This window comes from Dama dama, chromosome 7 (genome assembly GCF_033118175.1).
Source record: "Dama dama isolate Ldn47 chromosome 7, ASM3311817v1, whole genome shotgun sequence".
Taxonomy (NCBI): Eukaryota; Metazoa; Chordata; class Mammalia; order Artiodactyla; family Cervidae; genus Dama; species Dama dama.
Window position 1 is genome coordinate 19223550 of NC_083687.1, and position 25558 is coordinate 19249107.

The 25558-nt window shown below is 46.8% G+C and overlaps 3 protein-coding genes and 1 non-coding gene across 10 annotated transcripts in view; 1 reads left to right on the forward strand and 3 right to left on the reverse strand.

The window, feature by feature from the left end:
• The first annotated feature begins 3377 nt into the window (after positions 1-3377).
• Positions 3378-9622, forward strand: SLC22A7 (solute carrier family 22 member 7). Of its 2 annotated transcripts, none has more exons than XM_061146772.1 (10): positions 3378-3773; positions 4401-4528; positions 4642-4796; positions 4920-5088; positions 6092-6215; positions 6546-6655; positions 7147-7361; positions 7518-7626; positions 8348-8554; positions 8951-9622. In XM_061146772.1, the coding sequence occupies exons 1-10, from the start codon at positions 3378-3380 to the stop codon at positions 9003-9005; spliced, it is 1668 nt and encodes a 555-aa protein (XP_061002755.1). In that variant the 3' UTR covers positions 9006-9622. The 2 variants fall into 2 exon arrangements, with proteins under 2 accessions (XP_061002755.1, XP_061002756.1); XM_061146773.1 differs by having other exon boundaries at positions 4425-4528.
• Positions 9623-9723: 101 nt separating this feature from the next.
• On the reverse strand, positions 9724-13149 carry CRIP3 (cysteine rich protein 3). Of its 6 annotated transcripts, XM_061146774.1 has the most exons (8): positions 12551-13145; positions 12195-12289; positions 11700-11757; positions 11472-11603; positions 10615-10686; positions 10427-10521; positions 10281-10338; positions 9724-10114 (listed from the first exon to the last, which is right to left on the reverse strand). In XM_061146774.1, exons 1-8 carry the CDS (start codon positions 12591-12593, stop codon positions 10053-10055), a joined length of 615 nt encoding a protein of 204 aa, XP_061002757.1. In that variant the 5' UTR covers positions 12594-13145; the 3' UTR covers positions 9724-10052. The 6 variants fall into 6 exon arrangements, with proteins under 6 accessions (XP_061002757.1, XP_061002759.1, XP_061002758.1 ...); XM_061146776.1 differs by lacking the exon at positions 10281-10338 and having other exon boundaries at positions 12551-13149; XM_061146775.1 differs by lacking the exon at positions 10615-10686 and having other exon boundaries at positions 12551-13147.
• A 202-nt stretch (positions 13150-13351) lies between these two features.
• Positions 13352-13455, reverse strand: LOC133060011 (U6 spliceosomal RNA). The gene has a single exon (XR_009693681.1). It is a non-coding gene; the product is annotated as a U6 spliceosomal RNA (small nuclear RNA).
• A 7058-nt stretch (positions 13456-20513) lies between these two features.
• Positions 20514-25558, reverse strand: part of ZNF318 (zinc finger protein 318) — a 42859-nt gene continuing 37814 nt past the window's right edge. Inside the window, exons 9-10 of the mRNA XM_061146771.1 lie at positions 21576-21693; positions 20514-20844 (exon numbers count right to left, since the gene is read on the reverse strand). The gene's annotated coding sequence lies outside the window, so the exon portion shown is untranslated. The remainder of the gene's footprint in view (positions 20845-21575; positions 21694-25558) is intronic.

The window sequence follows — 25558 nt, forward strand, 5'->3', positions numbered from 1 at the left end:
AGTGTACAGAAAGTAATAGCAGCTTATAGGCAAGGAAGAATAATGGTCATTATTCTAGCAAAATCTATTAATCACAAATGAACAGAACCTCTGACCCAGCATCTCCACTCCTAGAAATGTATCTTATGGATATACCTGTAAACTTGCAAAATTATATGTCCTAAGTGATCCATGGCAGCATCCTTTGAGCTCCACAAAGCCTCATCTGCAATTCCAAAAGCCAGAAAGTTCTGAAAACTGGGAGACAGACATCCCATTAGATCAGCATCAACTCATTTGGTATCAAAACCTGACAGACCATTTATAGTCTATTAATTCCACTTATCATACATATTTGCAGTGAAGTATTAACATGTTTGATTATGGGATGCTGCCTTAGGTCCTATTGGGATGTTTTCTAATATATGGACTATACACTGAGTTGCTTTTCTAACTCTAAATGTATTCCGAATTCTAAAAGATTTTCAATTGTTTGGATCAGAGACTGTAAACCTGTAAAAGCAAGCACTGAGAAACAATCTAAATGTCCATTTAATGGGGCCCTGTTAGTAGAGCATGTGATGTCGTGGGGTGCTGTGAAGCTCTGCTATGGAGGAGATGGCTTTTTGTATCTAGTAAAAGGACTGTGTGTGTAATGTCCACCTATTTAGAGGAGTTAGAGGCCTCTGGTTGCTATGGGAGGCCAGGGCGGTGGGGGGAGGGAGGCTGCAGTGGAGTGTACTTGCTATACTTTCTGCATTTTGGACCCTAGGTTCAGTATTGTGAATCTTTCACCTAGCCAATACATAAACAACTTCTGTCCCAGGGCAGACTCCCAGAGCTGCCTGGGATCCAAGGGAAAAGGACCCAGGCTTTGATGTCCTGCTTTCCCTCCGAGGAGACCACCCCACCACAGCTCTGACATCCCAGAGCCTGTGTAACCATCTCCTGTTTCTCCTTTCTTTTGACACAATGCAAGGGAGCTCTAGGGCCTGATTCACTAGCTTTCAGTGGGACCCCCACATGCTTTTATCTTTCTTCTGGTTCAAAAATGTCAAAAGCAGGTCATGTTTGTAATGAACAGGCAAGTGCTAAAAGCATGTAAAATAAAACACAAAAGCCTCCCATCCACAAATGTGACCATCTGGAGGCAATCCTTGTGAACCCCTTGGTGTGTACCATCTCAGACCTTCTAGGTTTATAATAATAGCACTCTTTCCATATATATTTCATATAAATAGAGGCGCATATTATACCTACTATTCTGAAACATGATTTTTACACCCAACAACATCTTAAACTACAGATCTTCCTTGTTTTTAGTGTATCATAGAGTTGTACAACCAGTCATCACAATCAAAGTTAGAATATTTCCATCAGCCCCAGAAAGAAACTCCATACTTACCAGCAATCACTCCCATTTCTCCCCAACCCCTCAAGCCTGAGGCAACCACTAGTCTATTTTCTGTGTCGGTATCATTTGCCTATTTTGGACATTTCATATCATTGGAATCGCACTATATGTGGCTCTTTGTGACTGCCCTCGTTACACAGCACGTGTCCAAGGTTCACCCATGTTTAGATCTTATCAGTACTTCATTCCTTTTTAAGGCTGAATGATATTCTGTTGTATGGATAGACCACATTTTGTTTATCCATTCATCGACTGATAGACTTTGGGTTGCTTCTACCTTTTGGATACTATGATTATTTCCTTAATATTTATTTATTTATGTCAGGTCTTAGTTGTAACACGTAGGATCTTTAAGCTGTGGCATGTGAACTCTTAGTTGCCTGTTGTGGGATCTTAGCTGTGGCATATGGAATCTAGTTCTCTGACCAGGGATTGAACTTGGACTCCTTTCGTTGGGAACACGGAGTCTTAGCCATTGGACCACCAGGGAAGTCCCTGATAAAGGGTTTTAAACAGAGACATTACCCTGTTGGATCTGTGTTTTAAAATGTTCATTCCAGTGGGTGTGGGGGCAGGGGTTGAGAGGGGTGAGACTGGAGCCGGTGCGGGGGTGCTTGTATCACTTGTTTTAACCCTCCTGCCAGACTGCATGTTCAGAGGGCAGGGACTATGGCAGAGGCATCTTTCTACCTTACAAAATGCTGAGGTTGCATTAGAGACTCAACAGCTCTTGTTAATACTACTATCACCTCCCGTCATCACCACCAAATCACTCCCAAGTCTACTAGCACCACCAGTAACACACACCACATCAACAATTTAGCTCTTTTCCCAGAGCTATTTCAGGGAGCCCAGCCTAGTGCAGACTGGAACATCTCCAGCTCAGCAGTTTCGGTTAAAGACAGGCCAGAGTCAGGGGTCCAGGTCTTCTCTCTGCTGCTGAGTCACTGGGTGACCCCAGCCAGAGGTGTTCTCAGCCTCCCAAATCATTTTTCTTATCTATTCAAAGTGAGGGCTAGATTAAATGAGAGATTTTATATATATATATATATATATATATATATATATTTAGCTTAGGCCCTTGAGAAGCTTATTTGCTTAGAAATTTGGAGCCCTTGGAATATGATGTGACAATCTCCCAGCTTTGTCAACCTGGTAGAATCAGATGAGAATGAGTCTGACATTGCTGGCTTCCACTGTGCTTTCGTGGCAGGGGCCATGAATGAGAACTGAGTGGGGAGATCAGACAAATTCTGAGAGACCCTGAGTGAAAAAATGGAAGGGTGATGGGTCTGGGATCCCCAGGTCAGCCAGGCTGGCTGGTGCGGTTTCAGGCGTGTCTCTGGCTGGGACATACACTCCAGGTAGGAGTATAGGAAGGCCTCGTGTTCCCTTCCTGTGTACAGGAAGGGTTCTCAGCCAGAAGAACCCTTCACCTGGTTAGGACCTAGATCTCGGTTTTGAATCCCGAGCTGCCGGCCAGGCTGTGGCTACAAATAGACACAGATGAACTAAGGCTTCATAGGACAAAGGGCATCCAGGGAGAGCTGGCGCCATGCTCTAGGGGACTTCTCCTTATAGGGACCCTTGGAAGCGCTACTGACCAAGGGGCTAGGGCCTCATCTCCCACACACCCAGCTACCCCCTGGCAGCTCATGGTTACCTCACTTGGTCCTTGAGCACCAATATGTAAGTCCCAGAGCCACAATGTCAGTGACTTCTGAGTGGATGGCAGCCTCTCCCCCACTCCCCCTCCTCCCCAGCGGAACTAAGCCAGATAGGCAGGGATCCCTGGAGACCTGGGTGGCCTGGGAGGGCCCCATCCTGGGCCAGCCCCTGAGGGCTGGATTCTGACGGAAGGCTCTCTGCTCATCAGTCTGTCTCTCCCGCCTCCAGAGTCCAAGGGTTCAAGTGGTGGGTGCTTTGAGCTGTGCTAGGCATTATAGAGGGAGTCCGCGCAGGAGAAGGTTGGTGGATAAGCAGCATGGGATTCGAGGAGCTGCTAGACAAGGTGGGCGGCTTTGGGCCCTTCCAGCTGCGGAATGTGGCTCTGCTGGCCCTGCCCCGGGTGCTGCTACCTATGCACTTCCTCCTGCCCATCTTCCTGGCTGCTGTGCCGGCCCACCGCTGTGCCCTGCCTGGAGCCCCTGACAACTTCAGTAACCAGGATGCGTGGCTGGAGGCCCACCTGCCCCGGGAGCCTGATGGCAGGCTGAGCTCTTGCCTCCGCTTCACCCATCTGCAGGCCCTCCCCAACAGCACGTTGTGGGAAGGGGGGCAGAACCCTGGGGAGCAACCAGAGGGTGAGCCCTCCACAGTGCCCTGTCCTCAGGGCTGGGAGTACAACCACTCGGAATTCTCCTCCACCATTGCAACTGAGGTACCCGAGCTGGGAGGTTGGGGGACATGTGAGTGGATGGGTCTGCCATTGCCTTGGGTGATTACTATGTGGGCATTAGATACATTACTTTACCTTTGAGAGTCTCCGTTTACCAACCTGTAGATGGGGTCTATAACTTTAAAGCACTGAGCTTAGTTCCTGGCTTGTGGTAAAGGCCCTATGTGAGAGCTGCTATTACCACTTGGGAGGTGATTAGGGCAAGGGAGGGGCAAGTCGGCTCCAGGGAGCTGGGACAGAGATTTGAGAAGGGTTTTTCTGTTGTAAGAGGTGGAAGAACAATAGAGGACTCCTTCTCTCCCTTCTTTTTTCCAGGCCCCAGGTCTAGGATTTATATAATTCATCTGGAGGATGGAGGAGGAGGTGGGGGCAGTTGTCTGGGAAGGAGCAGAACTCTTGTCGTCATAGTCAAGGCCTTCCATGGGAAAAAACTGAGGTTGCAGGACTGGAGTGGGGGGCAAAGTTTTCCACCCCCCAAGCTGGAGGGAATAGTTGGGGACTTATTATCTTACATGGAGGTACCAGGATGGCACAGTTGAACTCAGAAAGCCCCAGGGTCTGGGAGAAGAGGGAGTGGTACCAGCTGGAAGGGGCCTTTGCCCATAGGAGGCCCCTCCCTGCCTGTTCCTGCAGTGGGACCTTGTGTGTGAGCAGAAAGGCCTAAACAAAGCCACTTCCACCTTCTTCTTCGCCGGTGTGCTGGTGGGGGCCGTGGTCTACGGATACCTGTCTGACAGGTGGGGTGAGGTAGAGGGGGCCGATACGGAGTGGGGTGGGGACCCCTCTTCCACTAACGGTGGTATGGGACTTCCCGTCCACAGGGTGCTGACCCTGCGTGACCCCTGTGCAGGTTTGGGCGGCGCCGCCTGCTACTGGTGGCCTACGTGAGCTCCCTGGTGCTGAGCCTGGCGTCTGCAGCCTCGGTCAGCTACATCATGTTTGCCATCACTCGCACCCTCACTGGCATGGCTCTGGCTGGCTTCACCATCATTGTGATGCCACTGGGTAAGGCACACAAAGAATGGGTAGGACCTAGAGGACCGGAAGGAAGCAGCGGTCAAAGGTGAGACTGAGCCCATCTGGCCCTTGCTAACTGTCTTCCTGCCTCCAACCCCTGCCCTGGCCCAGAACTGGAGTGGCTGGACGTGAGACACCGGACCGTGGCAGGTGTCCTGAGCAGCACCTTCTGGACAGGGGGTGTGATGCTGTTGGCACTGATCGGCTACCTGATACGGGATTGGCGATGGCTTCTACTGACTGTCACCCTGCCTTGTGCCCCAGGCATCCTTACCCTGTGGTGAGACTTGTGGGCAGCTGGGGAGTGGGAGATACAGAAGCCAGAGACAAAATGAATCACTTCCCAGGTGTCTCAGAGGTAAAGAATCCGCCTGCCAATGCAGGAGATGTGGGTTTGATCTCTGGGTCAGGAAGATTCCCTGGAGGAGGAAATGGCAACCCACTACAGTATTCTTGCCTGGAGAATCCCATGTACAGAGGAGCCTGGTGGGCTACAGTCCATGGGGTTGCAAAGAGTCAGACATGGCTGAGCAACTGAGCACACACGCAAGGACGAGATTTGAAAGAGAAACTGAGAGATGAGGAGAAACAGTCAGTGACCAAGAGAAAGAGAGACAAACATCAGTATAAAGAGGATGGCATCAGGCATGTGAAGCAGAGAAAGAGAGAACAAAATATAGACAGAGATGGAATGCCAGAGACAGAACTTCTGAGAGACAGTGAGAGACCAGGACTGAAAGGCAGATTCAGAGGCACAGACAGAGTGACAGGAGAGATGGGGATGGAGAGACAGAGCTAAGCTCAAACAGGTTGGTGCCCTGGAGGAGTGGGGGTGGGGGCAAAGCCAGCACAGGAGTCCAAACAGGAGGGTGAGAGGCTGGGTGAGGTGGGCATTTCACTGCCTCCCCCAAATGAACTGGTTTTGGATGATCCCTCTGGGTATGTCTGTGTGTCTGTCTCTTTCATCCTATGCCCTCCTGGTCACCTGTGGGAGAAGTGATAACTAGTGCTGGGAGCTGAGTGAGACCAATACAGTTGAGCAGAGCAGGGAATCTCAGGCTGTGGGGTACCTAGGCCTGGGCAAAGAAGAGTGGGCAGAGGTGGCTTTGAAATTGGGCCTTAACGGATGAATAATTCATTAGATGAGGAGGGTTTGGGAAGGGAACATGTTCCAGGCTGAGAGTACTGTGTGGGGAAGAGCCTGGAGGCTGACAAGTGTGCCCAGGAGGGAGATGTGGCTTAGGACGATGACTCTGACTGAAGGGCCTCCTCCTGTCCCCCAGGTGGGTGCCTGAATCTGCCCGCTGGCTTTTGACCCAGGGCCGTGTGGAAGAGGCCCACAGGTACCTGCTCCACTGTGCCAGGCTCAATGGACACCCTGCGGGTGAGGACAGCCTGAGCCGGGAGGTGAGAGTGAATGCATGATGTGCGTGTGTGCAAGTACATGTTTGTGTGTGAGCGTGGGGGTCAGCAGGTTGCATCAAGGGTGCCCTTCCTGGGGTCCACACTGTGCAAGAAAAGCTCCTGGACCCCAGTAGAATGTCCCAAACTCTTCAGGATGTCCTACTGGCCCTGGTGGGCACACCCTTTGCTCAGGGCCCACCCTACTCAGCTCCCACCAGCATCGCCTCCTCCTCTACTGCAGAAGAGAAGGATAGGGATCCAGGAAGAACAAGGTACCTTGCTCAGGCCTCACAGCCGACTCCGGCATCACAAACCCTCCTCCGCCCCCACTAGGCCCTGAACAAAGTGGCTGCCGCGGAGCGGATGGTCCGAAGACCCTCGTATTTAGACCTGTTCCGGACACCACGGCTGAGATACATCTCACTGTGCTGCATGGTGGTGTGGTGAGGAGGGAGCCTGACCTGGGCCAGGCGGGGTGGGGGAGGGGCGGGCTCCAGCTGGTGCTGAGTGTGACAGGACACGGGACAAGTGAAACTAACTGAGGATGAAGGGAGGGTCAGTTTCTGGGGGGACTGGACTCTGGAAGGTCAGGATGGAGCCGGCGTCAGAGATACGCGGGGGCAAACGCAAGCTCTGCCGCTTCCTTACTGTGAGCCCTTGGACAGGTAGATCACTTAGCACCTTGAGCCTCAGTGCCTCTGTTGTACGACCGGACGCCATTAGTTCCTATCTCACGGGGTTGTTGTGAAGATTAGGTCAGGCCGTTTGGGCCACCGGCATGTGCTGCACACTCAGAAGGGATTATGGAGACTGGGAAGGTCATGGGCAGTGGGCTCCGAAGGTGGGGGAGATGGTACCTCTAAAAGGCCTAAGACTCCTGAGAGGACAATGGGGTCCGAAGGAGGGCCCCTGAGCGGCATCGCGACCCCTTCAGGTTTGGAGTGAACTTCTCTTACTACGGCGTGAGCCTGGACGTGTCGGGACTGGGCCTGAACGTGTACCTGACGCAGCTGGTGTTCGGGGCCGTGGAGCTGCCCTCCAAGCTGCTGGTCTATCTGTCAGTGCGCCACGCGGGACGCCGCCTCACGATGGCTGGAACGCTGCTTGGTGCCGCGCTCGCTTTGGGCTTCAGGCTACTGGTGTCCCCCGGTGAGCCCCGCCCATTCCCGTAGGCCCCACCCCATCCCGGAAGCCCCGACTCAAGGCCAGTTAAGTCCCGCCTTCTCCCGAGACTGCGCCTCCTAGCCGGGAGAACCTCGGTTATTCCGCAAGGCCTGCTCACTGCCTGAACCCCTTTCCCCCCAGAGATCAAGTCCTGGAGCACTGCCCTGGCGGTGATGGGGAAAGCTTTTTCTGAAGCTGCCTTTACCACTGCCTACCTGTTCACGTCGGAGTTGTACCCTACCGTGCTCAGGTGAGGGCTCCCAGGCAAGCCACCTGGAGGGAGGGCTTGTTAGTCACATCTCTTACTAACATCCTAGACACGTATACTGTACCCCGGTCGCTGTCATCCATCCCTTACAGACCTAATCTGAGCCGTCTGGTTTGCCTAAATCTGGGAAGAGGTGGGGCATTTAATCTTTACTAAGTGACCCTGAGCAAAGTCAGACAACTTCTCTGGGGCTCCTTTAAAAGAAAACAGTCGCAAAAGGCCCCATCTGTCCAACTCATCCCATCCTACTCACCACAGCCCAAGAAGAGCTGCCATTGGGGGGTTGTCTCTGGACATAAGGCTCTTTCAGGTAGCTATTGACAGGTGGAGAGGAGATGGGCAGACAGCTGGCATGTTGAGAAAGCCCTCTGTCTCCTCTAGCACGGCAGAGTCTGTTCCAGCTGCTGACCTCTTCCTTTCACACCACCCTCTCCCCATCCTCTTCCTAATGACTTCTTTTTTTCCCTTCTGCAGTACCTGATTGGTACTATCAGAACGGGGGCCCATCCTCCTGTGGGTGCTCGCTTGAGGGCCCCTGGGCTTGGGAGTGGGTGGGAAGACCACCTGAAAGAAGCCCCAGTTTTCTTAGCTGTCTGGGGAGAAGGGGGCACCAGGGCCTGCCAGCCCAGAAGGGGAGCCCCGTGAGGCATGACTGCAAGTAATTTCAAGTACCAGCCCTCTCCTCTGCCCTCTCTCTGAACAGACAGACGGGGATGGGGCTGACTGCACTGGTGGGCCGGCTAGGGGGGTCTTTGGCCCCACTGGCAGCCTTGCTGGACGGACTATGGCTGTCACTGCCCAAGCTCGCTTATGGGGGTATCGCCCTGCTGGCTGCCTGCACTGCCCTCCTGCTACCAGAGACAAAGCAGGCACAGTTGCCAGAGACCATCCAAGATGTGGAGAGGAAGAGGTGTGTGCACAGGACTGTGTCTGTGTGAGCACGTGCATGTGGGTATGGGTGTCCAGGTACCTGACATCTTAGATAAGATTCAGAGCGGGAGCCATGTCAGCGCATGTGTATCCGGTCATGTATGCGAGTGTGCATGGGAGCATGACCTGAGGTGTGTATAAAAGTGTCCATGAGTCCATACCTGTGTGTGTGTCCGGGAAGAAGAGGATGTGTACACACACTCAGGTACGCCTACATGTCAGGGATGTGTCAGGCATGTGTGGGAGTCACTTGTGGGAGTGCATGTGTTTGCATGTCAAGAGCTGGGGGAAGCCCTAGACCAGCCCTCAGGGGCAGGCTGGGGTGGTTGGCTGAGAGGCTAAAGCCCACCATTGCTCATGACTCCTTCCTCCCCAGTGCCCCATCCAGTCTTCAGGAGGAAGAGATGCCCATGAAGCAGGTCCAGGACTGAGTGGTATCAAGGGCAGGCCCTCTACAGAAGTTCTGCAGCAGGGGCTGAGAGAACAGAAGGGCAGACCCTGGAACTCGGGCGGGGACAGCGAACCCCCTGCCTGGGGCTGCAGTTGCTCTCTCTGTTCTCATCCAGCCTGACTATTTGGCCTCTAGTAACACAGCAGCTTCTCAGAATGCAGTGGGCTGCTGGAGAAGTCTGGCACCCCTCTCATGGCTGGGAGGATTTTATAAATAGAGGTGCCCCTGGAGCTGTGGGATAAGCCCTGGATGAGAAGCCACTGAGTCTGGCCCTGAGTTCTCGTCCCAGCTTTGTCACTGATCTCTGGGTGACCTTGGGCTTGTGACTTTCCCTCTCTGGGTCTTTCTGGTCATCTCTCAAATGGATAATGAAGCCTTTTAGCAGACCTCACCACAGTATCTATCTCCTCTCATGCTCAAATGAGATGCTAAGGTGCTTCTTCTAGAAATGGTGCTAAAGAAGTAACTGTCCTGTGATACTTCTGGTACCAGTAGGGCTGTTGGGCATGCTGTCCACTGTGTGGGGCTGGGCCTGCCCAGTGTCAGAGCCAGGGAACCAGGAGAACAGAGCTCTTTGTTCCTGAGGCTGACTTTGCTACCTCCCAGGCACTCTGCAGGCTAATGCACCCCCTCACCCCTACACTCCCCACCCTGCAACCCACTGTCTAGGCCTCGTGTCTAAAGAAGAATTGAAGGCATGGGAGCCAACGTTTTATTGGAGAAGCAAAAATAAACACAAGTTTTATGAGTACCTTGAAGTTACAGAATTTTCTGGGTCAAGGGATTGGAAAGACCAAGAGGCTACCCTTCGACTGAGGTGGGCCTGTGTCCCCTGACCAGATAGGAATGGGAGAGGGAGGAGTTGGCAGAGAAAGTGTAGACTCTGGCCTACCATGGAGCCTAGGCCCAGGCCGCCAGAATCCCACCTTCTCCCACTGTCATGGGACTAGAAAATTCTGTAGCTTCCATTGGACCATGGAGGGGTTGATGGAAGACCCGGGTTAGTGTGACCTCTCCTGTGAGTATTTCATTTAGATTTTATCTCCACGGGGTCATAGATGTAGCAGCCCACATCACCAATGTTCACACCTGAAGGAGAGAACCCCATCACCAAAGGCCTTGAGGTTGGGGGTCGCTGGGCTGAAGGCTGGAGGGAACTGGGAGGGGCCTGCAGTGTGTTTGACCACAGGGGAAGTTGTCCACACAGACCCACATGCCATACTTCAGGCCCAGCGTCTGGGGTGGGGCTGCCCACCTTTGGGGCCAAACAGGTAGCCATAGCAGGGAATGTGGCAGTAGGGGGCGCCGTCATGCTGGGACACAGAGAGAAAGAGAGACGTCTCAGCTTGGCTCTTTTCCAGCCTCCCTTCCAGCATAGTCACCCACCCCTGCCCTGCTCACCTCAGCGTGACTCCCAGCAGTCAGGGTCTTCCGGCACCGCTGGCACCTCAGGCAGGGTCGGTGCCAATTTCTGCCCAAAGACATCACCGTCTCAGCTGGTAGAGGAGAGGTGGTAGTTCCAGGGACAGAGCAGGGAGACCCACTTGCCTGGCACCACCTCCCTCCGTTAGCCTTCTGTTGTCACTTACCAAAATAGACAGGTTCCTCACAGCCTGGGCACAATGAGGTCTCCCCAGTGAATGTCTTCATGTGGGGAGGGCCTTTAAGAGGAAGAGGCCCCCAGCTAGGGCTAAGATGGGAGCCAGGCCTAATCAGGGCCCATCAGCCCTGGCTTGTATATGGCACTGTCCTCTTCCAAAAGCCAGGCTCATCCCACAGCCTCCCAACCACATGGACATGAGCCTGCTTTTCTCAGGCAGAGCTGAGTCCCCTCTGACTCCATCTCCTGCCCCATCCCTGTCTGCAGGAGGGACCACCTGCTTCCTTCTCATCCTCCCAGGGGCTCAGGTGCCCACCAGTCCAACTCTGTCAGCAACCCAATCCTCAGGAAACCTGAGCTGATACAGGAGCTGGCCAGGGCAGGGGTGTCAGGTGTTGGGGAGCACAGTGTCACTGTCCACTCGGGATGAAGGAAAAGGGACGGAGAGAAATGAAAGAATGTGAGGGGATGGCCCATCTCAGTGACCCCTCACACTAGGTTATTCCTTCCATGGCCCTGATCTGGGAGAGGCCTGAGTTCTAGGCCAGCTTTGCCTCTGATTAGCTGTGTGACTGCACAAGTTCACTTGCCCTCTACAGACCACAGTTTCCTCACCTGTAAAGTGGGGGTGATAATGCCATCTGCCCAATTTACCTCTTACTCAGCAGCTGACATGAGGAAATATCAGAAAAGGAGCCAAGGAGAAGACTTTGCCGTGAACAAGGTTGTAGGCATGTGAAGCGGGAGCGGAGGACTAGGCGGGGTACTGCCACCTGGTCCCACCTCCTGTTCCATTCTGGGGAAGGGTCAGGAGGAATTCCTTGTCTGGGGCCCAATCTCACTTACTTTTCTTGCCCTGAGGGAGGCCAGTCCTGGGCCTGGGGGGGCTGAAGCTGCTGGGGCTAAGGTGAGTGGTGCTGGCAGGTGTGGGAATGGGAGGTTTGTAGAGGTAGGAGCCCACACCACCAATGTTCACCCCTGCAGAGAGAAGAGGGGAGGTCAGGCTTGAGTCTCCAGCTCCCAGCCACACAGAGGGTTCTGCTATCCCCTGGCCCTTCCCAGACTGGTACTTACCTCTGGGTCCAAAGAGAGCCCCATAGCATGGTTTGTGGCAATATGGCCTTCCGTTGTGCTAGGTACAAGCAGAGGGAAGAGGACTGCTTAGGGCCCAACAGGGCCTCTCCTGTGCCCCACAGGATTTTCCCCAAGACAGGCTGCCAGGTGTGACTGTCTACTGGCCTGGGCTGGAGGGAATGGGAGGAGTGAGGGGTGAGCTGGCATGCCAGAATTGCCACAGTGGCCAGAGAAAAAGGGAAAGAGCACGTCAGGAAGCACAGCTGTTTCCCAACCCTACCCCACAAGGCACGGATCTATCAGCACGATTCAGGCTCCCCCAATCCTGGCTCGTATGGTGCCTATTGGGTAGGTGATCTTGGGAGTTGGCTGCTGAGGCTGCCTTTGGTGGGCAGATGGTGCTGAAACCGGGGGGGGGGGGGGGGGGGGGGGGGGGGGGGGGGTATCTCAGGTATAGTGACAGACACAGAGCTGTGCGCCCTAGCTAGGTCTCACCTCTGCATGCCCTCCTGGGGACAGGACGCTGTGGCAGTGCTCACATTTCAGGCAGAATGGGTGCCAGTTCTTGCCCAGGGAGCTCACTTTCTCTGCTGCGGAGGACAAGGTGGAATCGTGCAGAGGGGAGCCAGGCCAAGCAGAAGGCGCCCTCCTTTCCCCTCTTGTTCCCGCCCACCCTGGCTCCTAGAGGCGAGGGGGAGTATCTCCGGGAGGCCAGCTCCATCCCGCCCGAGTGCCCTGCACCCCACAGGTGGAAAGAGGGCCCGGAACTAGTTGCCAGCTCCTTGCGTCCTCAGGGAACCCAGTAGTTCTCACTTGCCCCGTCTTCTCCCCTTTCTCCACCCAGGCCTCACCAAAGAAAACGGGTTGCTGACAACGCGGGCAGGTCCAGCTCATGGCTCCGCTCTGAGCTGCAAGCGCAGTACAGTGTAGAGGCAAGTCAGCCGGGGCCCAGTTCCCGCCCCCTCTGCTGGCCCCGCCCACGGCTTGGCCCTGAGCCTCTTAGGGCGGGATCTACTGCTGCTTGGTTCCAACCGGCCGACAGAAATTTAGACCCACTCCAACTGGGGAACGCAACTTCCAACAACTGTCTCGGACCAGTGGACAGGAGAGAAGGCCCTGAGGCTAGACTGGGAGGGGAGGGAGTAATGAGGACGCCTGGAAAGGTGGCACTAGTTTCTGGCTTGGTAAAGAGGGGAAAACTGTTCACAGTGTAGACGCCAGGAAAACACTATTATTTCCCCGAAGTGAGGAGGTAGGCATTTTTTGAAATGGTTTAATTTCGCCTCATCAGTAGCAGATGGTTAAGAACGGAATCCGGAGCTCATCTCTGTTGAGCAAATTACTCAACTTAACTTTCCTTCAGGCAAATTACTTAACTTTCCTCTGCCTCCATTCTTTTTTTTTAAAAATTGGAAGATAATTGCTTTACAATATTGTGTTAGTTGCTGCCATAAATCACCATGAATCAGCCGTAGGTACACATATGCCCCCTCCCTCTTGAACCTCCCCCAACAACCTCCCACCCCATCCCACACCTCTGAGCTATCACAGAGCACCGGATTTGAATCCCTGCCTCATAGAGCAAATTTCCACTGGCTATCTAATTTTACATATGGTAATGTAAATGTTTCAGTGCTACTCTTTAAATTTGTAAAAATACGGAATGGTTCTCCAATTTGCGTGTCATCCTTGCACAGGGGCCATACTAATCTCTGTATGGTTCCAATTTTAGTGTATGTGCTGCCAAAGTGAGCACCTGCCTCCATTCTTATCTGTACAATGAGTAATGAAATAAATTTCTCCCTCATAGGATTGTGGTGAGAATTACATAAGTTAATACGTGCAAAGTGCTCAAACAGCACCTGGTACCTAAATGCTATAAAGTGATAACTATTATTATGATAGATCCCATAATGAATTCAAAACTTAGTCTGGAAGCCCCCAAAACGTGGTCAAAACATGGCTTGCTCAGAAAATTATAATGCTTATTAAATTTAAAAGTATAATTCAAACAACAATTACATATTCCTAATTTAGTTTAAGATGTTTTAGTATTTGTTAAAAGTAGTCCAGCAATGCTTCAAAGGACAGTACAAAGAAATATAAACCCACAAAATGAGAGAAAGTATTTGCAAACATATATCTGATGAGGATCTTGTAATCAGAAATAAAGGACTTTTATGACCTAACAATAAAAAGACAACCCAATTAAAAACTGGGAAAACTGGGAAAAGAATTTGAATAGACATTTTTCCAAAGAAGATATACAAAGGTTAACAACACATGAAATGATGCTCTACATCGTTTGTCATTAGGGAAATGAAAATCAGTACCACAAGGAGATACTTTTTTATACCTACTAAATGGCTATCATAAAAAAATCAGTGTTAGTGAGGATGTGGCAAAACTGGACCCCTCATATAATGTTGATGGGAATGTAAAATGTGTAGCCCTTTGAAAAATAGTCGGGCAATTCTTCAAAAAGTTAAACTCAAGAGTTATCATCAGTTCAGTTCAGTCGCTCAGTCGTGTCCGACTCTTTGCAACCCCATGAATTGCAGCACGCCAGGCCTCCCTGTCCATCACCAACTCCCGTATTCAAACTCATATCCATCGAGTCGGTGATGCCGTCCAGCCATCTCATCCTCTGTCGTCCCCTTCTCCTCCTGCCCCCAATCCCTCCCAGCATCAGGGTCTTTTCCAATGAGTCAGCTCTTCGCATGAGGTGGCCAAAGTACTGGAGTTTCAGCTTCAGCATCAGTCCTTCCAATGAACACACAGGACTGATCTCCTTTAGGATGGACTGGTTGGATCTCCTTGCAGTCCAAGGGACTCTCAAGAGTCTTCTCCAACACCACAGTTCAAAAGCATCAATTTTTTGGTGCTCAGCTTTCTTCACAGTCCAACTCTCACATCCATACATGACCACTGGAAAAACCATAGCCTTGACTAGACAGATCTTTGTTGGCAAAGTAATGTCTCTGCTTTTTAATATGCTATCTAGGTTGGTCGTAACTTTTATGACCCAGCAATTGCAGCCCTAGGTGCAACTGACTACACAAACACAAAAAGCATTTGTCCACACAAAAACTTGAACATGAATATTCATAGTACTGCTGTTCACAATAGCCAAAAGGTAGAAAAACCCAAAGTCAATCAACTGATAAATGGATAAACAAAACACACTCTATGATAGACTATTTTTTTGCCATAAAAGAAATTAAGTACTACCTAGCAATCCCACTCCTGCATACACACCGAGGAAACCAGATCTGAAAGAGACACGTGCACCCCAATGTTCATTGCAGCACTGTTTATAATAGCCAGGACATGGAAGCAACCTAGATGCCCATCAGCAGACGAATGGATAAGGAAGCTATGGTACATATACACCATGGAATATTACTCAGCCATTTAAGAATTCATTTGAATCAGTTCTAATGAGATGGATGAAACTGGAGCCCTTTATACACAGTGAAGTAAGCCAGAAAGATAAAGATCAATACAGTACACTAACGCATATATATGGAATTTAAAAAGATGGTAACGATAACCCTATATGCAAAACAGAAAAAAGAGACACAAATGTACAGAACAGACTTTTAGACTCTGTGGGAGAAGGCGAGGGTGGGATGTTCTGAGAGAATAGCATTGAAACAAGTATACTATCAAGGGTGAAACAGATCACCAGCCCAGGTTGGATGCATGAGACAAGTGCTCAGGGCTGGTGCACTGGGAAGACCCAGAGGGATGAGATGGAGAGGGAGGCGGGAGGGGGGATCGGGATGGGGAACACATGTAAATCCATGGCGGATTCATGTCAATGTATGGCAAAAACCACTACAATATTGTAAAGTAATTAGCCTCCAACTGATTCAAGCTACAACATGAGTGAACCATAAAAACATTGTTAAGAAACTGGACACATAACACCATGTATTATATGATTTCATTTATATGAAACATCCAGAATAGGAAAATCCATAAAGACATAAAGTAGATTAGTTGTTCCCAGGGGTTTAGGGGAGGGACAGTTGGAAGTATCTACTAGTGAGGACCAGGTCTCTTTATGGGGAAATGAAAATGATCTGGCATTAGACAGTGGTGATATCTTGTGAATATACTAAATATCTTGTGAATGTACTAAAGGTTTGTACACTTTAAAAGGGTGACATTTATGGTATGTGGATAATGTCTTAATAATAATGCCTGAAGGGAACTACTTAAAAAAAAAAGTCAGTTCAGCAAATGAGGGGCAGAAGAGAGATTACTTTGTACCAGGGCCCCAGCTGAGGAGACAGTCCCCTGATGAAATATCATTTAGAGTTTTTGGGAGTAAATGCCTCTGTTTTGTCAAGTCAGTTCAGAAAAGGCTGAAGGGGGCATGTGTGCTAAACCCATCACTGGGCTGCAGCTGCCCTGTTGGAGGAAAAGGAGTCCTATTTGTGTCTTAGGAGTTGGAGAATGTCTCTGAACTTCAGTCCCTTCATCTGGGCAATGGGGATATGACTGGTGTCTGAACTTCTATTCAACACTCCTGTTTCCTCATTTGTCTCTGTGAGTACTTTCTGCTTCTAACAACACTTGTTTTATCCTCCTTAGTGACTTCTAAAGGTGGAAGGCTTACACATTGTGAAATAAACTTTTCTATGCTTTCTCATCATTTCTTGTTTGGGGGAATATTCAAGATCCTTAGTTATGTAATTGTTTCTTGAAAGGATTCTTCAATAAACTTGAAAAATTACTCTCCACTGATATTTTACTGTCATGTTTCTGCCTCTTTCACGTGTTTCTTCTTCAAAAAGGCAGTTTGAGGTTCACTGCCTTTTGCACTCTATGGCTTTCTGAACAAAGTCCCACATTAGGAGTTTGGGAGGACTTCATTGTTTTATTCCTGGAGATGCTGCCTCCATAAGGAAGGCTAACTTCATCAGTCCAAGGATCTGTCCTCAGAATTTCCAGGGCACATCAAATAATCCTTTTCTAAGGTTCCCTACCTCTTTCTGCATTGGGTCACCTTGTGCCCATACCTCAGCCTCCTGGTTGGGTTATCTTTACCCTGGCATCCAGTATAGGGCTCCACACAGAGAAACAAGCATTGAACTGTAAATACCACGCTGCTTTCATACAACTTGCAAGGAGTCAGTGGGCAGGTCCTTTACTGCTCCCCATCTTCTGTGGCCTTCCTATATTGAATGGCCACAACAAACATACTATGCCTCACCTTTTCTATTTCAGTGCTTATGAAAGACTAGCCAAGTCTAGTCTTTCAAATATTTTCAAATACTCCTTTCCAAGTATTTGCCATCCATGTACAGGTACAGCAAATCACAGTATTCCACTCTTCTTCTTTGCCTGGCTTCCATTATTCTGACTCTAACCCAAGAGTCTTTGTAAAGAATATTAACAGGGAAAAATAACATCTCTTGTAAGAATGCATTTGCAGTTACTGACAGTGGTTGTTTTGAATACTTTGTGTGACTAAAGCCTCTGAAATATTTTAACAAATACCACAAATAAGTCCAGTTGAGTGTATTACCTACTCAACTGAGAAGGTATAGTTTGTATCATCTAAGAGGCAGGCCCCTCTTCTATCAAGATGACTATTCCCCTAATTGCCCCCTGCTTTTTCCTGCACATTCCTGTCATAGTATCTGTAATGCTGTGTTACACTTGTTTACTTTTCTTTCTTCAGTTGACAGGTTGAGACTTACTTATGAGTGTATCCAAGTGTACCCCAAGTTTAGTGGGGGTGCTCAGCAAATAATAGTTATTATTACTAGTACACTACTACTAGGAAAGTGAAAAGACTGGCTTAAAACTCAATGTTTAAAAAACAAAGATCACGGCATCTGGTCCCATCACTTCAAGGCATAGATGGGGAAACAATGGAAACAGTGACAGACTATTTTCTTGGGCTCCAAAATCACTGTGGACAGTGACTGCCGCCACAAAATTAAAAGACACTTGCTCCTTGGAAGAAAAGCTATGACCAACCTAGACAGCATATTAAAAAGCAGAGACATTACTTTGCCGACAAAGGTGCATACAGTCAAAGCTATGGTTTTTCCAGTAGTCATGTATGGATGTCAGAGTTGGACCACAAAGACGGCTGAGTGCTGAAGAACTGATGCTTTTGAACTGTGGCACTGGATAAAACTCTTGAGAGTGTCTTGGACTACAAGGCGCTCAAACCAGTCAATCCTAAAGGAAATCAACCTTGCATATTCATTGGAAGTACTGATGCTGAAGCTGAAACTCTAGTACTTTGGCCACCTGATGGGAAGAGCTGACTCACTGGAAAAGACCTTGATGCTGGGAAAGATTGAAGGCAAGAGAAGGGGACGACAGAGGATGAGATGATTGGATGGCATCACCAACTTAACGGAACATGAGTTTGAGCAAACTCCGGGAAATAGTTTGCTCTATTTCCCGGAAGGACAGAGAAGCCTGGCATGCTACAGTCCATGGAATCACAGAGTCGGACATGACTAAGCAACTGAACAACTACTACTACTACTATTAAAGTTGCCTATTAACACTTTATGTTGTATTGTTAGGTATATATATGTTTTATAATTGTTTTCTCAATTAATTGACCCTTTTATTGTTGTTGTTAGGTGAAGAAACAAGCTTTTCAACTCTAAGTGAGTGGTAAATGGAGATAATGACCTCCAACACCTAGCAGACTGTCACAGGGAAGAGGTGTTACTACTACTGAGTCTACTACTGAAACCCCTGAATAGAAGTCATAGGGAAGCAGATTTGGATTCAGTCCAAGAAAAGAACCTGCTAATAGAGTCAAGCATGGAGTGGCTGCTTCAGACAGTAGTGAGCTTCCTGTCTTTGGATGTTACAAGTAATGCTGGAGAACATACCAACTGTTCATCAGTGTTACAGAAAGAATCCAAGCATCATATACAGACATCTTTAAGGTTTCTTCACAATTTGATGATATATTATTTTGTGATTCCATTCTCCAAGAGGGTTTGAAATTTGTGTTAACAAGGGAGCATTGCTAAAATAGTGGCAGCTAACACCTATGGAATGCCAATCACAGGCACTGTACTTGTTATTTCTGATCCAACAACGTGATGAGGGATTTCAATGTTACATTACCAACTATAAAGAAAAGGAAAGTGGCTTGGAGAGGTTAAGAAATGTGTTCAACATTATACATTATAGACCTTCAAGCATTCTGACTCTTGAGTTCATACTTTTCCTACCTGATGCTCCTAAGTATGGTTTCTGCTAAGCTATCCATGTGTTTCAGTCTGAAAGGATACTACACTTGTCTGAACAGCATCTCTGTACCTGAAGATGAGGACCTATCCAGGTAACTAATGGGTTGAGATACAAGAGGCAGGGAAATGTCATTAAAACTTTTCCATGGCTTCTTAGCACCTTCAAGATAAAGTATTGTTTTAATTAATGTATTTTTGGCAGTATTGGGTCTTCGTTGCTATGCGCAGGGCTTCTGTAGTTGTGGCATTGAGGGGGTACTCTTCATTGTGGTGCACAGGCTTCTCATTGTGGTGGCTTCTCTTGTTGCAGAGCACAGGCTGTAGGCATGCAGGCTTCAGTAGCTGTGGTGCGTGGGCTCAGCTGCCCTGCAGTATGTGGGATCTTCCTAGACCGGTGATCAAATTTGTGTCCCCTGCATTGACAGGTGGATTCTCAACCACTGGACCACCTGGGAAGTCCCTCAAGATAAAATTTTTAACTTGGCTCTAGGATTTTCCAGTCTTCTAAGCCATTTCTCCTGTTGCCTCAATTTATGTAATTATACTAAATGAGCTTCTTAAGTCTGCCAAGTTCTTTCCTGCATTATGGCCTTTGCAGATGCTACCTCTTTTCTGGGAACTTGCTTCTCCAATAGCTTCACTTCACTAATTCCTTCCTACCTCAGCTTTCCCTCTCACCTATTTAGTACCAGGCTATTGGCCCCAGGCACTCCCTCCTATAGCATCCTGTGCTGGGGGTCAAGGGAGTGCAACCTATGATAGCTATGTTTTCCCTTCCTGAGTGCTGAATCAAATGAGGAAAAATAGGTCTGCCAACTTCCTGCCCACCTTTCCCACCACAATCTGGGCTCTGTCTACCCCATTAGTCTGTGACTCTGGGAAGGCAGGACCCAGGACTATGTATGCTTCCAGTGTCTTGCTCAATTTCTGGCACATGGTACTCAATAAATATTTTTTTGTGAATGAATGTCAAATGTTGCACACACGTATCCCTCCAGTATGAGTAGATGAGGACCAGTGGGAGATATGTGCAGTTATCAGTGGACTGGTAGGGGTTGAAAGTTTTGTTATAACAAAAGCCCTGGAGCAAGAGGAGTTCAGCTGTCAAGGAGTAAGAATCAGTAGTTGTTTCTTAATATACATAAGAATCAGCATGTATGATGCAAAATGGAATACAATTTAAACTGATCCTGATTATAAATATTAGGTAACTAATAAAGTAAAAAGAGAACTGAAAATTTGCTTGGGCAGTAAATCAGTCCCTCTAATTACAGTCATTCACAAGAACTTACTAATTAAGTCGAATTAGCAGGTAACACAATTACGCCATCATTAAATATATGGCAAAGGAGAGACTGCAGGAAAGTGTTATATAAACTATAAAGCACCTTACTGATGTGGTTGTTATCATGTGTCAGGTTAGTGCTGCAATGAGTTTTAATTACAACTATAAATCACTCATTTTATACTATAGTAGACTTGTTCAAGTACATGGTCATATGCTTGTGACTTTTAAGGCATTATCAAAATTTGTATCTACAATGACTCCTTTGAAAGGTTTCGCTCAGGTATGTATATTACTGAAAAATCAGTCTTAGCTCTTTATCATTGTGTTTTTCAACCTTTATTACCCATAGCCCTTGTGCTTTCTCACTCCATGTTTTGAATATCCCCTCCAAATAGAAAGCTTTACTTCCTATAGTTTATAAACAAAAAGTGAAAACAAAAAAAACCCCACAAAAATAGAAACATACACACAAAACTGAAATACTTTCTTATAATACACTAATCATCCCACTTGTAGGTAATTGCTGCTGCATAATCAACATTATTTATGAAGCTTTCAAGAGTCTGTCCAACTTTCCCCTTGTTTCCCAGCATCAACTTGCCATCAGATGAAGCTGTTGAGAGCACTCTGTATTAGCTACTTGTGGTTAGCTGCTTAGCACAACTGAGAAAACTACATTTTGTGATTCAGTGGCATCAGCTGGACTAATTCAGAATCAAGACGGTCAGAAAGGACTTCTTGACTCTTCACCATGGCTGCCTTCAAACATATGCTTGTGGACTGTAACCCACCAGGCTCCTCTGCCCAAGGGGATTCCCAGGCAAGAATACTGGAATGGGTTGCCATACCCTCCTCCAGGGGATCTTCCCAACCCAGGGATCGAACTCATGTCTCCTGCATCTCCTGCATCGCAGGCAGATTCTTTACCGCTGGGCCACCAGGGAAGCCCTAACATACATTTGTGAAGAAATCAATAACAGCTTTAAATGATGGTTTTCCATGCAAAGATGGATTTGGCTTTTCAAGTATTACTTGGGAATGTGCATTTCATCCGAAAGTGTATTTTAAAAAATGACCTCCAAATAATCGGCAGCATGAAAAATGTATCCATATGCTGGAAACAGAGAAGAGTGAAACTTGGTGGTCAGCTTACTTACAAATCTGATAGATGGTGACAGTGCTCCTTGGTGGAAACTATCTGCAACTTCCTCATCTTATCACTAAGGTCTGGGGGTAATTTTTTTTTATATATAATATACAAAAATAGTTCTTCCAGGTCATGAGACTTTGTAATAAGACTAAAACAGTTTAATCTTATGAATTTAAATAAATGCAAATGCTTACCTTTTTACAGAGAAGTCTTTCAGTTCCTCTATGAAGTTCAAGTTCACAGAATCAGGAGCCAAATTCTATCCTCTTCCCAACTCCTAAATGATTGGGTTCTTTCTCCTCTTCTCCTGAGCTTTTGGAACACGTACAGCTATAAGGTCTTTATTTCTAATCTCTTATACCCCACACCTCACCACCAAAAAAAAGGCAGCAATTACTAGTATCTTAGTGGAGATAAAAACCTGAGCACCTATCCTTTGATAAAAAGCCACAAAGGCGGCGGCTACAAACAAAGAAGGTACTGAATGAACATTTTATTTTCTACTTAGAAGCATTTCTTTTGGAGAATTTCATTTTCCTTAGTGCCCATTAATTCAACTTAGTCTAGATTCCTCAGTAAGGTAGACCCTGCCTTCCCAGGGTGAGCTAATGACCAGGGCTTGGTCTGGATACTTCATCCACTTGGCCACAGTAATTGTTCAAAGATAGAAATGTAGCCCAATTCATGTGAATCAACATCCTCCCTGAGATTTTTTTGGAGCTATAAGGAAAGATACACTCTCATTTCCTACATAGAAGCCTGTAAAAACAATTGCAACTTGAGACTGCAGGGGTTAACTTGCCCCTTGGTGAAGAGGAAATGAGAAGGTAAGCAGAGCTGAGGAAATGGGGAACAAAGAGGCCCAATGATACCTCTGACATCCTGGATCTAATTCTGACTTGGTTTCCCAGTTACCAAACCACAAATTACCACCTATTCTTTTTTTTTTTTTCTTAAGCTGTGTGAGTTCAGTTTCTGTTACAACCAAAATAGTCCTAATTAAGGATTTGGACAGTTCTCCAAAGAAGATACACAAATGGCTGATAAGCACATGAAGAGATGCTTGACATCATTATCATTAAAGAAATGCAAATCAAAACAGTAAGGATACCACTTCATACCCACTAGGATGGCTATAATTAAAAAAGAAAAACAGAAAGTAACAAGTGTTGGAGGTCCAGTGGTTAAAAATCCTCCTGCCAATGCAAGGAACAAGGGTTTGATCCCTGGTCTGGGAAGATTCCACGTGCCATGAGGTAACTAAGCCCATGTGCCACAACTAATGAAGCCCGTGTGCCTTAGAGCCAATGCTCTGTAAAAAGAGAAGATACTGCAATGAGAAGCCCACACATTATGACTAGAGAGTAGCTCCCACTTGTCACAACTAGAGAAAACCCATGCACAGCAATGAAGGCCCAGCATAGCCAAAAATAAACAAATAGATTTTAAAAATTAAAAAATAAATATATTTTTTTAAAAGTGTTGGAAAGATGTGGAAAAAATTAAACCTCACATTTCTGGTAGGAATGTAAAGTGGTATAGCTGCTGTGGAAAACAGATTGACAGTTCCTCAAAAAGTAACATACTGTAATGTCACAGAAATGGCAGAGCAGGGAGCTCCAAGAATCAGTTCCTCCACTGAAGTTATCATTAAGCTGGCAAAAACTGACAGAATCAACTTCTTGAGAACTTTGGAATCTAATAAAAATTTTACAATGGAGTCCAACCAGTGGTGTGCTTAATGAAAAAAGTAACGCAAAATTTCAGTAAAAAAGCACTGCAGCTTTTTTGCTTACCTATCTAACATGCCTCATTCAACTGCTTGGAGGTGGCCATTGGTGGACTGGTGGCAGTCCACATTCCTGGTACAGCTTGCTAGTGGCAGGAGAAAGCAATATGGCAACATGCACCTTGTTCTCAAAAGATTTTAGCTGTGAATTTTGCCTTGTTTGGTGGTTCCCTGAAGGATCTGTGGTAAGGCTGACCCTGTTTTGCTTCCCTCAAGCTGGAGCAGCTTTCAAAACATTCACTGAAAGCATTTAAAGACATACACTACCAGTGGCTGCCTAGATAAAGAAACAATGAATGGAACAAGCAGGAGACACATCCAGAAGTCTGGAAAGGAGAAGACTGAGGAGGAAGACACACAGGGAAATAAGAACTCTAAATGGCTACCAGGTGTATGGGGAGATTCAGCATGAAAAATACATGCCCAGGGACAGAAAAAGGTTCAGAAAAGACCTGAGAGGACCTTAGGCTTGCATGTTCAGCTAAACTTTGGGCTTCATGCAGCCAGAAGGTGAAGGTTAAGGCAGAGTTCTAGAAAAATTGGCTTAGCACTGAAGTATTGCCCCCCAGATCAGTGTCTGCAAAGACCAGGTGAGGTGGGATTTTAGTCTGTTTTTGTTCAATTTTCCACTCCAGGCATTTAAAGAAATCTCCATCAGGTCACTGACTGCTGTGATAATGGAACAGAGATTTAAGGACCACACACAAACACACAGTCTTAACAAAAACAGTTTGGAAAATTCAATAAACAAATGATGGCTACAGACTTCAATAATCAACAGCAAACCCTGGGAAGGGGATCTGATTCCCAGGCTGATACGTTGTAATAGTCAAAATGTCCAGTTTTAAACAAAAAAATCACAAGGTATAAAAAGAATAAAGAAAATATGGTTCATTCATAGGAAAAAAAGAAATTTATAGAAACCATCACCAAGGAAGCCCAGGCACTGGACTTACTAGGCAAATATTTTCAATCAACTGTCTTGGATATGTTCAAAGAGCTAAAGCAAACAATGGACAAAAAAAAAACCCAGGAGAATCAACAAGTATCAATATAAAGATATAAAAAGGACCAAACAAAATTCTAGAGCTGAAAAGTACAGTGGTTGAAATGAAAAACTGACTATGGGGGTTCAACAGTTTTAGATTCCAGTTGGCAGGAGAGAAATGAGTAAACTGGAAGAGAGAACTACTGAAATTATGTGACTATCAGAAAGAAAAAAGGGTTAGGAAAAATAAACAGAGCCTAAAGGATGTATAGGACACCAACAAACAGACCAACATATGCATTATGGGAGTTACAGAAAGAGAAGAGAGTGAAAAGAGGCAAAAAATAATGGTTGAAAACTCTCCAAATTCAACAAGACAAGAATCTACACATCCAAGAAGTAGAACAAACTCCAAACAGACCAAACTCAAAGGGATCCAAACCAAGTCACTTTACAATCAAAGTGACAAAAGACAAAGAGAGAATATTGAAAGCAGCACAAGAGAAGTGACTCATCATGTACACGGGATCTTCAATAAGATTAACAGCTGATTTCTCATCAAAAGTCATGGGGGTCAGAAGACTGGGGTGGCATAAAATGCTAAAGGAAGAAACTCTCAACCAAGAATCTGTATCCAACAAAACTATCCTTCATAACAAAGAGGAAATTAAAACCTTAAGCCTTCCTAGAGAGTGAAAGCTGAGAGAGTTTATCACCACTAGACCTGCCCTACAAGAAATGCTAAAGCGAAGTCTTTAGGTTGAAATGAAAGGACAACAGACAGTAACTCAATAACTCAAAGCCATACAAAGAGAGAAAGAAATCTGGGAAAGTAACATAGGTAAATATAAAAGCCAGTATTATTTGGTCTGTGACCACTCTCCTTGTTTCCTACATGATTTAAAAGACAAACACACACACACACACACACACAAAAAGACAAACACACAGGCTGATTCATGTCAATGTATGGCAAAAACCACTACAATATTGTAAAATAATTAGCCTCCAATTAAAATAAATTAAAAAACAAACAATAATTATGAAACTAGTTAATCAGCACATAATATATAAAGATATAATTTGTGACAAAACATACGGAGAGAGATGGAGCTATACAGGAGCAGAATAAGAATTTTTTGTACAGTATTGAAGCTAAGTTGGTATCAAGTCAAATGAGATTGTTATAAAATTTAAGATGTTAATTATAATCCCCATGGTAACCACTGAGGAAACCTAAAATATATATAGAAAAGGAAATAAAGAGAGGATCAAAACAATACATTGGGAATAAATTAATCAAACAAAATTCAGTATTGAAGGAACTCATGAACAAAAAAGATACAAGATAAGACATAAGATAGAAGAAAATAAATAGCAAGATATCATAAGTTCTTTCT

Coding starts and splice junctions, on each gene's coding strand:
- SLC22A7 (XM_061146772.1), top strand. CDS start 3,378: ATGGGATTCGAGGAGCTGCTAGACAAGGTGGGCGGCTTTGGGCCCTTC. Junction 3,774..4,400: donor CCTCCACCATTGCAACTGAG/GTACCCGAGCTG, acceptor TGCCCATAGGAG/GCCCCTCCCTGCCTGTTCCT. Junction 4,797..4,919: donor CATCATTGTGATGCCACTGG/GTAAGGCACACA, acceptor GCCCTGGCCCAG/AACTGGAGTGGCTGGACGTG.
- CRIP3 (XM_061146774.1), bottom strand. CDS start 12,593: ATGAGCTGGACCTGCCCGCGTTGTCAGCAACCCGTTTTCTTTG. Junction 10,687..11,471: donor CCTCCCTCAGGGCAAGAAAA/GTAAGTGAGATT, acceptor TTCCTCTTAAAG/GCCCTCCCCACATGAAGACA. Junction 10,522..10,614: donor TGAGGAACCTGTCTATTTTG/GTAAGTGACAAC, acceptor CTCCTCTACCAG/CTGAGACGGTGATGTCTTTG.